General features: G+C 34.6%; 1 protein-coding gene across 1 annotated transcript in view; it reads right to left on the reverse strand.

Annotated features, from left to right (window-relative positions):
• The window catches only part of LOC143375729 (uncharacterized), a 36,368-nt gene extending 31,873 nt beyond the window's left edge, over positions 1-4,495 (reverse strand). The window contains exon 1 of the mRNA XM_076825132.1: positions 4,258-4,495. Within this exon, the coding sequence (XP_076681247.1) occupies positions 4,258-4,357 (100 nt within the window). The 5' untranslated portion in view covers positions 4,358-4,495. The remainder of the gene's footprint in view (positions 1-4,257) is intronic.
• Positions 4,496-16,900: the final 12,405 nt, after the last annotated feature.

Raw genomic sequence — 16,900 nt, forward strand, 5'->3', positions numbered from 1 at the left:
ATGGAAGAGAAAACCTGAATTGAGTATAGAAGTGTGTTTTAAAAAGTATGATGTTCTAAAAAAAATTCTGACGTACCCATTCTCGCAAAACTACACGTTTCCCCTAAAACAGATATTTTCCAAAACTTTCGCCACATTTACCTTCCGAGCCTCTGAATCGCTTAAACACTGTGCCATCATTAATCTACGTTATTCCAGTCTCCCATCACCATTAAACGTAAATTTCCATAAACACAGATTGTACACTCATTTCTGATACAAATAAAAAACACCTCCACACTCCCCAACCAGTCTTCAGTTTTAAAATTCTATTCGTTTATTCGCGTTTATAGGTTTTACGCGATATGTACTCATTGTCAGTCATTACTTAATGAAGCCCTATTCATACGTCACACTCCTGTGCCTCACAATTAGTATTTCTGAATATACAATGCTGGTCATAACTTTGACATTGTTCTGTCAATTAAGGAAAGCAGAGATCTTCTCGTTATACGAGATACACTTTTCTCGTTATACTTTTATGCATAAGATATTAATATTAATAGGAGTCAGGAAACTTTCGGTAATCACTGAAACTTTTATCTACGAACTAAGAGAATAATTGTAATGTGATCTAATTTTCATAAAAATTAGCAAATAATTCTGAACTTCTGAATGGTAGAATATACAAATATTTTCTTTCTCTCTCTACTTTTATTAAATGAAGGCTAACTCTGTTAAATGAATATACCTGTCTAAAATAGTCACTGTGAGCCACAGAAGTGCCTCGTGTGAAAAGGTCCTAATTGCTAAATATTAAAATATAAGTGAAGCATATAGTACAGTGGCATAACTCAAAAAATTTGAATTTGAAGAAATTATATTCATAAGTGTCCAATAGGGTGGCTCTTATTTTCGACTTTTGAAGTTTCTCCGGGGCACCCTCCAGAATAGTTCCAAATAATTAAACAAAAATCCGTGGAAAGTTTGAGCTCCATCGGATAAAGGGAAAGGGTGCCCCTGGGGCCTTAAACATTTAAATCATTATTTAACAGCTCGCGAAGTCGATTTTATATAATATCCTCGAAGTTATTGATTGAATAATAAAATATGTCAAACAAAAGTTGTAGATTCGGACAAGGAGCATATTTTATGTTCTATTACTTTTTCTCGTGCAACAAACGGTTTTCGAAAAAAGTAAGAAAAACTAAAAAAAAACTTTTTTTTCCTCAAATTTTGAAAGTTTAAATGCTTCTAGAACACTTTTTATTTATGAAGGCGAACAAAGAAAATGGAATTTTTATTTTCGAGGACTATTATTTAAATATTTAAGGGAGGCATGTACCGAAATATGCGAAAAAGATAAAAAAAAATCTTATTTTCTTACAGTCTATATCTTCGATATTTTTGCAAATTTCGGTCCCAAATTTTCAGGAAACATTCATGACATATCAAACACTCGAAAATAAAAATTCCATTTTTTCTTTCGCCTTCATAAATAAAAAGTATTCCAGAAGCATTTAAACTTTCAAAATTTAAAGAAAAAGAGTTTTTTTTAGTTTTTCGGACTTTTTTTCGCAAACCGTTTGTCCCACGAGAAAAAATAATACAACATAAAAGATGCTCCTTATCCAGGTCTACAACTTTTGTTCGACATATTTTTTTATTTAATCAATAACTCGGAGGATATTACATAAAATCAACTTCGCGAGCTGTTAAATAATGATTTAAATGTTTAAGGGCCCAGGGGCACCCTTTCCCGTTATTCAATCGAGCTCAAACTTTACACGGATTTTTTTTTAATTATTTGGAACTATTCTGGAGGGTGCCCCGAAGAAAATCTTGAAAAAATTGTTTACCAAGAGTAAATAAAAGCCACCCTAGTGTCCAACTATTAGTCAAATGCAAACTTTAAACTCCTGTCCCTGTAAAACTTGCATTCTTTTAGTTATACCACTATCGATGCCTATTTGGCGATGCCTATTTTATTCAAATTTTGGAATTAACCAAAACGGAAGACCACGAATAATTTGGAGCGCAAAAGTTTAAGGCTTATTTTCATAACGCGACCGTACCAAAGGGTGTCGGATAACAACTCTAATCCCGTTTAAATTTGGACCGACACGTAACGTTAAGAAGGATAATTTTTGTTTGCCGTCACGATGAAACTAATTTAAGTTCAGGCTGCCCTGAACGGCCGAGTATTATTCATTCGATTGCTCCTATGTACTCTGCGCGCCCGTACTCTGCGTTCAGTGTCTGTAGAACAGTTTGAGCTTTCCAGAATAAAGTTTCTGCTAAACTTTGCTCCACGCGCAACAAAAGGGCGAATATCAAAGATTCGCATTTACGACCCCGACACACCTGCTTTCATATTTCTCTCATTTACGTCCCCGTCGAGGAGCAAAGGGACATTTGTCCCTATGTCTCTCCCGGTTATTCGCCGAGACGAGCCCCGTGCTTCCTCAAAGATCGTTGAACAATAACACGCATTGTTGTGTCAAAATTTTGGCCAACCTCTGGCGAGGACTTCGCGATGGCTGTGGAATTCCGATAAGCACAATGCACCGTTGGGATTTCAAGTGGGGAATCGAGAACGAAGGTTAAGGGAAACTGGAGTGATCTGTCAAAATTTTGTTTAATTTTTCGGGGCGAAAAATTTCACGATTGGTATCCACGGAATTATTATAAACACAGTATAGAGCTGTAATTTAAAATGAGGAATTACAAAAGTAGGATGAAGGGGTAGACACTGAATTGGGTTGTCAACATTTTGTATAATTTTTGTAGAAGACAAATTTTAAGATAGACGTGGAAAAATTACAAGCATAATGCACTGCTGAGATTGAAAATGAAAAAGGGAGAGTCTAGATTGAGGATGAGGAACTTAAGTGATCTGTCAAAATTAAGATGAGCCTTTGAGGAAAACTTTTCACGATACCTATGGAATTATGTTAAGCCTGATGCAAAAATGAAATTTCACATGGAAAATGGAAGACAAAAAGGGACACGCTGAAGAATTAAAAATTAGAATTTAAAGAGGCCTTAGAAAATTTAATAATGACGAAGCTGTACGATGCTTTTGACTCTGATTCCCTCGTAATTGCTACTGTTTCTCCAGTGACAATTTTCACTGTGTAATTACGCTGAAATTTTTTCCACTTTCTATTTTCGTCTTTTCCTTCCTACATTCTTTATTAGCTCGTACAACGAACTACGCTATGTGCAGCCAACCTTTATTTAATTATAATTAAATTTATGTGGTTTTTTTAATATACTGGCTCACAAAATTGACACAAACAAAGTGGCAATATGAGCTCTAATGCTGATGTAGATACGTTTGTCACATTGTTTTAAATATTTAGATTAAACCATCTCAAATGATTTAAGAAGTACTTATTTTACCTTGCAAATATAGGCAACTATTTTTTTTATTATTTACTACTACAAAAAAATTGAAGCTAATTGATCTTAAATAGCAGTCAATTTTAGATTGCAATTTATAAATAGAAAGAACGATTTTTAATAAAAATATATGTCACACAAGAAACATCACTGCATGTATCTAAAGCTTGATAAACGCAACACGACCCCTACCAACAATTCAAACGCACAAGGAAATATTATACCCAAATCTATTTCACAGGTCATCCATATTTTCACCCTTACCTACACGAAGTTTTGAAAAATCACACCCACATCTATTGCAAAGTTCAACATTTGAGATTTTTATCCCTCACCTTCAAAAACTTTTGAAATATATTTCACTATAGATTCGATCAACTGCATTTTATTCCGTTCGAAATTTACAAATCACCTACTCCATCATTATACTCAACACAGAAGACGAGAAATCTAAATTATTCATCGCCCTAAAAGTTCAAAAAAAAAAATCTTCGAAATTTTAAAAAAACTTTAAAAGCCCACAGAAATGTAATAACAATTGCCCTCAAAATTCATGAGCTACAACTCCACCAACCCTTCGCACTGAAACATATACGCCCCTAACTGAGCCAGAAATCTCCTTTCCACTGCACTCATTAAACACAGAATTTTTGAAACAGAAATAAATATGGTACAGTAATTTCAAAATCAAATTCACTTGATTCGCCTAACTCGAAGGCTTAATTAAATCAGTACGTAGCTTTGCGCAAAGAGTTAAAGAGCTTCCAACGAGAAAGGTCAGAGATAAACAGAAACCACCCCATTAGTCCCCCCCAGCCAATAGAAAATTGACTCTGGAACCGTTAAAAATTGGATCAACGAACGATTACTCACGCTTGGCGTAGGCTGTGCCACTGACAGAGAGCAGGACCACTAGCGCGCAAACGGAAACGCAGACCACCCGAGGGATACCGGAAGTGGTGTTGGACCTCATCCTGCTCCCCTGTAGGATTGTTCCTGTTGACTCGTTCGCCCGCGGCCAGACAGTCAGATGAACCCAGAGCACCGATGCTTCCTCAGCGAGCAGGTGGTTGTGAATGAATGAAGGGGATGTCGCGCGTTCCTTCTTTTGCGGGAGCGGAAACCAGAGTGGCGCAGTCGAACACCGCCGTGGAGCATGCTGGCTACGCAGACACTGTGGGTGGTGTTCATGCACGTACAGTGCCGGTCGTATACAGGGTGTTGGTAAATTGTAAGGACAGAGGTACAGAAGCTGTTTGGAAAGGTGAGAAGTGTGGACAAATTTTAATGTGTACCATTGTACTGTTTAAGTGATAGTGACAGCTCCCCGATAGTGACTCAGTTTTACAGAGCACTAGCTTTACTACTCAGCTTTGCTCGAAATTTAGATTCTGATTTAATAAAAAAAAAAATTTATTTTTTTTTTGTAAATTGTCACATTCATCTGGATTGAGCTGGGACACATTTCGTGATCAGAGTTTACCGTTCGAAAGTTTTTATGCGACAGACAAACACACAAACACTGTCTGCTTTATATATTTAGATAAAAAACCAATCGATTTTCATTTTACAAATTTTTTTATACCTACTGTAGTTTTCGGGATATACGGGGAAGTAGGAAAGCGCACGTTAATATTTAAGGGTTGTTTTCGCCCTGGAAAATAAAAAAGTGGCGGGAAATTAAAATTGCCTGGTACTTCTATTGATATTCCCTATAGAAATTGTGAATTTTCGGGTTGCCGAGGTTCCTCTGTTAAAATCAAAAGGGCGTTCGTGGTATTACATGAATTCGTCCATATCATGTAGGTAATTATATTTTTTGTAGTAAAATACAGAATCCTGGAAACAGTTGGGAATAGAAACTTGAGGTGACCTAAGAGTTTTCACAAATATTCTGTTGCTGGAAGTTCATTTTTTGGAAATTTATGGGGTGATAAATCGTTGTTTTGGAAGTCTGCGAATGGTACCCTGCGCGATTATTAGGTATTTCATTAGAATTATTAATGGATTTTTGTATTTATGAGGTGCTTTATTTTAAATTTGATCGAAAAAACAATAAAAAGGTTTCCATAAGTGTACACTTGAAAACTAGTTCTGAGATGAATCACTTCCTAGTAACTTACTAGTGATCAATTTTCAGTAGAGTAGCTTAATGAAAAATAACACTTAAGTTTGCCGACATTGATTAGAAAGCTTAAAATAATTAGTGTTCCTTGTGGTGAATGATGCTTAATCAGAGAAGCTGCAACATAAATTCCAAATTTTCAAAGGGGAACATATACAGTACTATCTATTTAGAAACTGGTCTATACGAAGCATTCAATTACCAAGGAACTTTAAAAACAAAACATCCCGATAAATAGTAAAATAATTACTTTGCAGTTGGGTATATTGAAACAATAGGGTGGATGTGCCAGTAAATGGACACGTACCAGTGAATGGACATTTTTTATTTAAATGAGTAAAATAAGTTATTAAAATAAGCAACTAATTAATTAGAGACTTCTTTTAATTAATTGCTCCATGTCAAACATAATTTTATAATAGTGTTCATTCATTAGCCTTACGTGTTCATTTATTGGTGCGTTTACCCTACACTAAACGAACTTCTTGTGCATCAGAAGTAGTTATACATATTTTCATAGTGAACAATTGCTTCCACTGCAATAGTAGAATACTGAAACGAATATTCTGCTCTGGAAACATATGAAATAACGTTACGATGATTAAAAAAATAACTGAGTGCCCAATTTCCCTCTTAATTCGGGCAGTGGATATTTTCCAACTGTTTCAGACGATTCTATAAAGAATCTATAGAAGATTCTACGAATTTGTTTAAACATCTTAGCGAACATACATAACAAAACATAGTAATTACTAAGAAATTAAATTAAACGCTCACTATTCACGAAACTTATCTTTCTTCCAATCATAAAATTCGAAATTCTGTCCACAGATAAATTTTACAAAAGAAAAAGCCATAAATTTGTAGAGTTAGTTTATACATCCTCTTTATACAGTTAACTTTTCGATAATTTCATTATCGCAAAGCGGTACTCGCGCAAAATTATTGAACAGTATAATTTGAGTAGCAATTTTCTCAATTAAGAAGAAAGATTAACTTTAAATTAGAAAAAAAAAATTGAAACACAGGATACACGGCGAGAACGTTAATTATGTATTGTAGACACTTTCATATGATGCGCGCAGTTTATAAACATAAAAGAAAGTAAACCTGTGGGAGTCGTGGGGAAGAAGAAGCTAAGGGGAAGTTTCTGTACACTTTATCAATAATTGCTTTGTCGAGATTTCAGGCGCTAAACAAATACTTAAGTAGACCGATGACATTCTACCAATTAAAGCAGATTGTGCTCATAAATTAATCTTCTACATTGTACTGCAGTTCGAGCATTCTGTTTTTAGCATCAGGTCCAGTAATTAGCGACAGCCTTTTACCAAGCAACTTCTCGCGGCAAAAAAGAAGAGGAATTAACAGTTGCAAATTTTGTTGAGCTATAAATTCCACGTTAATTATTGAATCGTATGTTGAGCACGGAGGGTGGACAAATTATTATACTCAAAAACTTTCCCTCAGGATCTGTGAAAGTCGTGGCTGTAATTAATGTAACAATGTTAATGTTTTTCATTTATTGATTAGCTAAAACCTCTGGCAATATTGTGAGTAATTTTTGCAACATATAAATCTCATTTGTTTTTAAAAGAGCGGGGATAAAATTGTTATATATAAGACAGAAATAATAGAGAATATCATCAGAGTATGGCACAACCCTCCAGGAATTAGCCACAGCATGCATTGAAAATTGAAAGCTTGCCACGCCGAATCCAAGCCGTCATAAAAGCTAAAGGCGGAGACATCAAATGTTAAGAATTGTATTTCTCGAACAATATAGTCTCAACCCTATATAAATGTATTTATTTTGCATACTTAAACACATGTACTAGTATTAAAAAATAATATTATAACATTTAAAAGGAAGCATCTATTTTATTCCATCGCTTAAACTTAAAAAATATAAACCTTTTTGTTTGAGTATAATAATATGGCCACCCACTGTAATTAACAAAGTATAACGAAAATTATTAATTTCAATTTTGAATATTCCCTCGTCGATTTTTACTATCTACATTTACAATATCTAAATTTGTAATATTCAGTACTCTGAATTATGTACTAAATTTTAACTAAATTATAAAGTAATGTAATGTGTTTGGAAATGTTGAACAAAATACACAAAGCAATTGTTTTTTATAAAATTTAAAAGCTCCCTACTTGCGTTATGTGCGCAAGAAGTAAATTTGAAAGTTATCTAAACAAAGAAGACGCGCATCATTTGTCTGATAGTCCATGACATGAAATGTAGTTTTTATAATCGAGCCGTTATCACGATGAAACCACTAACCCTATTTATCATCGGCGAGAAAAAGTGTGAAGTGCACAGCTGATCACTGATACCGGTGTCTGTTGCATAAATTTCGATCGTCCATTTTGAAGGATACAATTTTGAAAATAAAAGCAACAAAAGGAATACACATTCTCGATTTGCGTTAATGTGCTATGTTCTGCTTTTTTAATGCAATTTCCCTTTATCTGCAGGACAATGTGAGGAACAAAACGGTATATGTAAAGGAGTGCAATTTCTATTCTGTTACTCACTTCTCTCGCTCTCTGTTTATCAACTACAAATTCCACCGTTTCATGTGCACTTTAACGTACTTTGAATGTGCATTTTAAATGCATAAACATTTCTCGCGCGGCTGTACAGTAACGGATACGATTTGGGACTGTTTTTATTAGTCGTGCTTATTGTGATATTATTTACAATGTAGATATTGTAGAACTGTAAGATCGCTGGGCTAAATTCGATATTGTAAATGGGACATAAATTTCCCTTATTTTTTTTACCGACACTGTAGACTCACACAGTCATGAAACCTCGTACGAAGGGTAAGGGGAAAACAGGGAATGTCACAAAACAGCTTTATCGAGAAAATTAAGTTTTAATACTATATTCCACCAGTAAGGAAGCGAGGTTCAATGAATTTAATTTTCTTATATATTTGTCTTCTTAATTAATTCCAGGGCAGAGTGAACATTTTCTGTTTTTAAATACCAAATATTTAACGTTATCTTACGGGGGTATTTGAATTTTATAACCCTTTCATTATGAATAACTAAATTCATTATTAATAAATATTAGTGTCCATGACAGCCTTATTACAAAACAAATTTTGCTATTCTGGATTTATACATTTCTTTAAATTTCGAGTTTTGATGGAATATGTGAATGATAATTAGAACAGATGAGTTAGACTGAAAATGTGTTACATTACGTGTTTAAAATTTAAATTGAGATTTATTTGTTCACTTGAAAATAGGTAAACGCAAATATATTAAAGTACATTATTCTGACCATAAATAATAAAAATCAAATATCTTCCTCTGATATCCATGAAATTACCATTCCTATACAATGCAAGATTACTTTATACATAGGGTAAACTCGGGTAAAGTCTGTGATAGTTGTCGCTAGCCCGTGATATGGCTATCAGCTACTTTTTTAAATATTATTTTACATTATTTTACATTATTTTACATAATTTTAAATGATTTTACATTATTTTACATTATTTTACATTATTTTACATTATTTTACATTATTTTACATTATATTACATTATTTTACATTATTTTACATTATTTTACATTATTTTACATTATTTTACATTATTTTACATTATTTTACATTATTCTACATAATTTTACATTATTTTACATTATTTTAAATGATTTTACATTATTTTACATTATTTTAAATGATTTTACATTATTTTACATTACTCTACATTACTCTACATTACTCTACATTACTCTACATTACTCTACATTACTCTACATTACTCTACATTACTCTACATTACTCTACACTACTCTACATTATTCTACATTATTTTACATTATTTTACATCATTTTACATCATTTTACATCATTTTACATCATTTTACATCATTTTACATCATTTTACATTATTTTACATTATTTTACATTATCCTACATTATTTTACATTATTTTACATTACTTTATAGTATTGTTATTTTGTGCGTAATCAATCGTTTCATGATCTGCAGATGTCTGAGACGTAAGGAAACATTATTCCTTGCATTGACCATCAAAATTTCTCAAACAGCGCAATCAGAAACGCAATCTCGGGCACACGAAAAATAAGAATTTAGTCACTTTTCATAAGCAAAAATAACACTGATGCCTTATTGTATGAAAATTTCAAGAGTAAGACTTGCCAAAGTATCGTTTTACCATCACTTACCTGCAGTTTGAACTCTCCACTTATCTTCTAAAGCACATATAATACATAAACAAGCGATCGTCCACAACTAGCGCGAAAAATTTCACGAATAATGCGCGGCTGGAACAAAATGCTCTCCCACTCTACCACACTAACTTCAATTGACTAATTATTTTACCACAACATAATCTACAAGATCAACGCTATCCGCCAGTCTTTGTTCCATCTGAATTGACTCAGACAATTTAGAGTTACAGATAAAGGAAAAAGTATCACGGAGTAACCTGCACCACGAACTTACCCGAGTCTACCCTACTAACACAATAACCACGGAATAAAATAATAACTACAAACGCGACGAATGCAGAAAAAAGCTTCCCGCAAATCCAACCAAAGCAACACCCAAAGTTCCTTCGACGCCCCGAAAATAGAGTCGCATAATATCATTAAAAAGTTATGTATATACGGTTAAGCAAGTGCATGAAAGCAGAGCGTAATTAATACGATGAACCCTGACTGAATGCGAAGTAGTCAATAGGAGGAAGTTTAAATAACCGCGCGATAGGATCCAACCAAGTTCCAGCACTATTTTCACCGTTAACTTTGCGGAAAATTTATCGCCGAAGGCACACTCGAAAGTTTCATAGTGACGAGAACTTGCTCGTTAAGCGACTACTTCGTTAAATCGAAAGCCCGAGTATGTATCCGCAGAAAATGATCCCCCATTGTCTCCACTGTGCGCCATCCAGAACGCAAAATTCTATACCGCTGGAGTCTGACGACGTAATCAGATAAACCTTCGAGGAAATAATCCCTCGCGAAAAGAAAAGACGAATCAAATGTAGAAACTATGTTTACGTTTCCAGCATTCTCCAGCGCACTTGCGGTGCATGTAAAAGTCAGAGAAAGTTTCACTGTGTGCCTTCGTTTTTGTTCGGAAAACAGGAGTGATCGTTGCTGACGACAGAAATGCGCGCAGCATTTTTTTTTATTGTATGGTGATGGTAGTAAAATAGAGATTTTGGGTGGTTTTTGTTGTGGCTTTTTAAAATGCATTGATGATTTTAGATCTTCCGGAAAATATAGGAAGGGAGATGACTTTTTGGAATTTCAGTAACCGAATTTTTTAAATATGAATAATGGAATTTTTAGGATCTCCATAGTGGATTTTTTTAATTTCAATAGGCCTTAATTATATTATTTACTTGTAAATTATTAATAAATTTTATAGTGGCCGTGGGATTTTAGTGGGTGAAAATCACAGAACTACCCTGGCGGCCGCGGGGAATTCCCTTCTGGAGGCGTCGAGGTACCTTTTGATGACATCTCCAAAATTTATAAATTTTTTTTACCTTGGGGAAAATTTTCAAAAGGCACCCCGACTCCTCCAGAGGGGAATCCTCTGGGGCGATAGGGGAGTGTGGGATTTTTACCCACTAAAACCCCACGGCCACTATGAAATTTTTAATAATTTACATGAAAATATGTCTATTATTAAGGATTACTGGCAGACACGCTCGGACACCTATTTACTTATTTTCGACATAGATCCATCGTGGCAAGGCTCATCAAAATCGATGTCTATCACGTACCGTCCTCCCCTTGTTAGTTGCACATGAATCAACTGCAACTGTACTATGTCTTCCCCCTTTGTTGTTACTGCACCGCTAACATTACAGCTGTAGGTGCGATGAAATTTTTAAAAATGCGTTTGCCATAGATATAGTAGTTACTTAATAACTTCAGTATAAATTAAGAAAGAATTATTATAAATATTTCACACTTGTACGACAGCACTTTTGCTAACTGAGCGATCAACAAATCCGATTGTAACATTTTTAAATGAAAATGGAGTAACCTGTTTCTAATTCTGTTCCTGATTCCATTACAACAAACTATTTATTACACTTAAATATTGAATTCAAAATGCTGCACAAAAATTAACATTCAAATTTCGTTGCAGCCATAACAGTTTTACATACTTCTTCGTATTAATTAATAAACAAATAAATAATAACTGAACCCACAATTGCTAATAACTATTATAAACTATTAATACGACAAATTTAAAAAAAGGAACATAATATTTTGCAATACCTTCTACCGTCTTGATTAAAAAATAAAATTTGCAATAAATTCTACCGTCTTGATTAACAATTAAATTTTGCAAAATGAGCATGCATAGAATATAAATAGAATATATTTACACAAAATTTTACATCCAGCACTTATTCTCATGAACACTATCGAATTTTTAAATTATACTCGTTTTTGCTTCTTCCACGATAAATGCAGTTTGAGTATTGCACAAACGTGACACACGCGTTCTTCTATCGGTTTAAGGATTGCAATAAATACACATGGAATATATATATATATTTGCTTAGAAGTTTTTAATATATATATATATATATATATATATATATATATATATATATATATATGCTTAGAAGTATTTTGCTTTAATATATATATATTAAAAACCTCTAAGCAAACTAACACAAAGGTCGTATGTCCTCTAGCATTATTAGCATGCTGTCAATTATCATGGATAACGAACATCATTAGTCGAAACGAATCTGTCGCAGGCAGTTTTTACTCGTGAAAATAAATGCCCTTTGATCGTCGGCCTCCTTAATTGTACGTCGCTTCATTATCGATTAAATACCTTCTGCTGCAACTAAAGCGTGTTATATTGTAAACAAATTGTGTGGGACGACAAATAGGTGTGATTATGTGTGAGGGAGTAAACAATTGTATTTCGATATCGTTATTATTGTTATTAATGACGCGTAGAGATTGATAATTTTGAAATATCGGGATTCAGCGAATTTCAGGCTCTGTTTTAGCGATACCGATAATTTTGTAAATATAGCCAAATGTGCTTTGCGAGGCTTACGTGTAAATCGTGTATTTATGTAAATTTGACTGCAATTAATGTCACTCAATCATGTGTGATGTAGAATTTACTGCGCCTGTCAACTTGATTACTGGGAAATTATTTGTTTAATATTATAATGATGATGTTTGATTAAACATATTAAATACAACAGTTTTTAATATTGGAAATCAGAAAGTAGAATAATCAACCTAAAGTAATTTGAATATTACAGGAAACCTTATATTTGTTAATATTCATTTAAATATTTAATATTTTAATATTTAAAAATACTGCATTCTGGGTAATACGTTCGCCATGAATTTGAAGAATTTCATCTAAATTGCAAATTTAGTGAATTAATATCAAATAGAATTTAAGAAATTTTAAACTCCATTACACTGACAAGAATATTTTCCCTTTTGAATGATTCGTCCAAAGTAATTTTAGCACGAGAGAAAATAAAACTCAAAAGAGACACGACAGTATTCGACTTTTAAAAATATTAAAATTCAAAATTAGTTAATACTTTGATCATGTTTTCAATTCTTGTCTCACAAGTTTTTTGATGTTTAATAATGGCTACAGTTATTTTTTAATAAAGCAGACTTAATGCTGGTATTACATAACATTGTTCCATAATGGAAACAATAAAACAGTATATTATTATTATACCACAATATTAAAAAAAAACCGTACGGGAACGGAACAGTATTTACTTTAAGAGAAAATTTCTTCTTACGATAGTTACATTTAAAGCAGAATTTTTCATGAATATCCTAGTCATAACTATGGTACAATATAGTAGCAATAAATATAATCTGTGTGCGCCGTTCATACGATTCGAAACATTATTATGAGGACATATGGTATATTCGCACGTTATATTGGACAGTTCGACGGTTTATCAGTTACGGTCTCACCGACAAATCGAAATTTCTGATAATTCAATTCATCCAGCGACTTCCACATAAAGGTGTGCAATAAAAATTTATTTAAATTATGTTAAACTTTACTACCCTTCGTTAGAATTGATTTGGGAGCTTAAATCATAAACATTCATTCCATTCATTCCAAGTATTACGTTTATTATTAAAACAATTGATCTGAATAATTATGCTCGAGCATAATAATTAGTAATTGACTAATTGTGAGTATAATGTATTTGTGACTTCGTTGAAGCTGATATTTTCAATATAATCAGATTTTTCCCACAGAGTGGGAAGAAATATGTAGTACCTATTACACGATAGTCAGATGAAAGTTTCCTAAATCTTTAGAATACTATAAAGCCATTTTAATAACGCTGTAGTCATTATATAGTTGTTAAATTATAAGAGATACGAGGGAACGAAGGAAGCATTTCCTTCATCATCTTTTATGTAGAACCTGAGAATATTAAAGGAAACATTTCTTCCTTAGCTCTTCAAAACCTTTTAAAATTCCCTTATGCTTTTTGTTTAATAACCAACTGTACTTCTCGCTTAACAAACACATTTAGATATACATTAAAATCATACAAAATCCAAAAGTTGCACTATCGATTATTAAACACGTGTAATTTGTTGTGAAATAGTATTCCATTTGTTCGACAATGATTACAAATTCAGAATATGCCAAACTGACAAAATGAAAAATAATTCCCTTCAATACCTACTCTTTCTACGATTACAATCATTGGACATGCGAAATTTATATAAAGACATATACAGTGTTTTGACATAAGTACAATTTGAAATAACATTTATACTTCCAACTTTATGAAATAATGATAGAAAAAATATTTTCCTATTTTTAACGTAGAACCACATAAAGTACAAAAGACTCTCGAGGTTTTGGGAGGGTAGCGGAGGGGGCAAATTAATTCAAGATCGACTAAACATTTTTTAACGAAATACTAACAGCAACACAGATCAGAGGTGTGAATAGGCATTTTATGTCGCGATTTCTCGATTCGCCCATTAATTCCAGTGATTACTGGACTATATGGGAAGTCGTTTATCAAGATTCTACTGCAATACGCTCAGTATCTAAGAAACTTTTTGGGAAACACTTTTCTCGAGTCCGATTACATCTCTCCACTGCTGAGGGACGTTTAAAAAGATGAAGTGCTTTTGTAATCGCGCGCAATGCGATTGTAGAATCAGTGCTTGTTTCTGCGATAAAGTATTTTACAGAACACTGTGGCCTGACGTGTTAGTAATGTAAACACGAATTTAGAGTCAGTGTTTTTACGCATCTGAAATTAGTTAAAATCACCGGTGCTCTAATTACTTTTCCATCGCGAAATCAAAGTGAAATATCTGTGCATGTGCTGCATCCTATTTGGTACTGACCCTGCAACTGCGGGACATTGGTCTGTAAATTGGGAACCACTGCTAAAGGGGAATGCCTGTCTGCATCGACAGCACTGTTTTTAACGAACTCTAGGATTATCCTACATCACTTCTATATTGTTCACGCGATATTCTTACGTCAATCCTACGCAGGTATTTTATCATTTGTACGCCACTTATATGTAGACAATTCCCATATTTTAAAACACTTCTCACTGCTATACAGCTGCAACAGAAGTCGAAATTCCATTCCATATGCAAATTCCAAATTGCAAGTGCAACATTGGTTGCATACTCGAGGGGAAGCGAAGATATAATTGTAAATTTGTTGCATTTCCGTGTGTAGGTAAAAATCAGTTTCATCATATTTAGTTTGAATTCTAACCGCTAGGATTAGGATCGAATTGCACATTGATGGATAACGTTGCACGCGACACAAAAGTGGTAAGGGATCTCTAGCGTCATCGACGAAGTATAGGATCACAGACGAGGTATAGGATAGACCACGGTGTAATAAACAGGTGTTCCGACTCCGGTTCAGAATGTGACTTTTTCGTCCTAGTTCTTCTGGTTTCTAAAGGCTGACTTTTTGCGCATAATACAACTAAAAGCTCTACTACGCAATCACATAAATGCATGCGTACATGGATTTCTTATCACGACGCCTCTCGCGACGGCCAGAGGAACCACGCAGAAACGGCGCACATAGTCGCTAAGGTTAAGGCACAGACCAGGTATAGGATAGACCTATCACGCGATGTAATTTTGTGTTACACGCTCGAAGAGCCCCCTTACCATTTTCGTGTCACGTGCTACGTTACCGGTGAAGTCTCGAAACAGATTGTAACGCTACGCGTGGTAGGAATTAGAATTCACCACGGGTAAAACTAGGTCATTCGAAACCCATGCTTTACAAATGGTTCTGCCAGAGTAACAATTTAAACAGCGTTTTATAGGATCGCAACAAAACAAGAGCACATACGCCTTTTAACCTCGCTGCCCTACACGGGTTTATTTAACGCAAAACAAATTTATTAAACATAGCAATTTATATAAACAACATTAAGATAGGGTAAGATTGGATTGACGCTACTTCTAAAAAAGAGCAGCAACTTTTAGCGCTCTTGTTTATTAAACACGCACATTTCATCTATTTCACATTCCTTAGTTTCTGAATGTGTTTTCGTTGGGTAAGGTCTTTGTGCGTGCATTATGTAGGAAGCTTATCCTGCCAAATGTATTACGTGCATTACGTATGATGCTTTTCCTTCCAAAATGCACGCACAAAGATTACAAGGTACTCGTGTTCTACAGTCTACGGCATGCATGCAAGTACATCTTAGCTAGCTACCAAGCTAGCATAATTCTAGGCCCTCTTTAGGGCCCATGCGGAAGGCCCTCTCTAGGGCCCACGAGCTAGGCCCTCTCCAGGGCCCATGGCTAGGACCCTCTCTAGGGCCCACGAGCTAGGCCCTCTCCAGGGCCCATGGCTAGGACCCTCTCTAGGGCCCACGAGCTAGGCCCTCTCCAGGGCCCATGGCTAGGACCCTCTCTAGGGCCTCTGCCGAAGGCCCTCTCTAGGGCCCCTGTTCTGGGCCCTCTATAGGGTCCACGAGCTACGTCCTCTCTAGGGCCCACAAGCTAGGTCCTTTCTAGGACCTAGAATACCAAGGACAGGGCTGAGCTGTAAATTGAAGCTAATCGAAAATTTGATTATACTTCCGCGATGAAAAAGCAATTAGAGAGCACCGGTGTTCTGGAGAAATATGAGTAACATACTTGTTTCTGCCCCTTAGTTACTAAGATCGACGAAGTATAGGATAGAGCCACGGTACTCTATGAAACACTTGTTGGCAAGCACAGGCACTGACTCTACAATCGCATTGCACACGATTACAAAAGCACTTCCTGTTTTCAAACGTCCTTCAGTTTCCGAAAAAGTCTTCTAGGTAACGGGTATATCTCAATGGAATCCTG

This window comes from Andrena cerasifolii, chromosome 13 (genome assembly GCF_050908995.1).
Source record: "Andrena cerasifolii isolate SP2316 chromosome 13, iyAndCera1_principal, whole genome shotgun sequence".
Classification (NCBI taxonomy): Eukaryota; Metazoa; Arthropoda; class Insecta; order Hymenoptera; family Andrenidae; genus Andrena; species Andrena cerasifolii.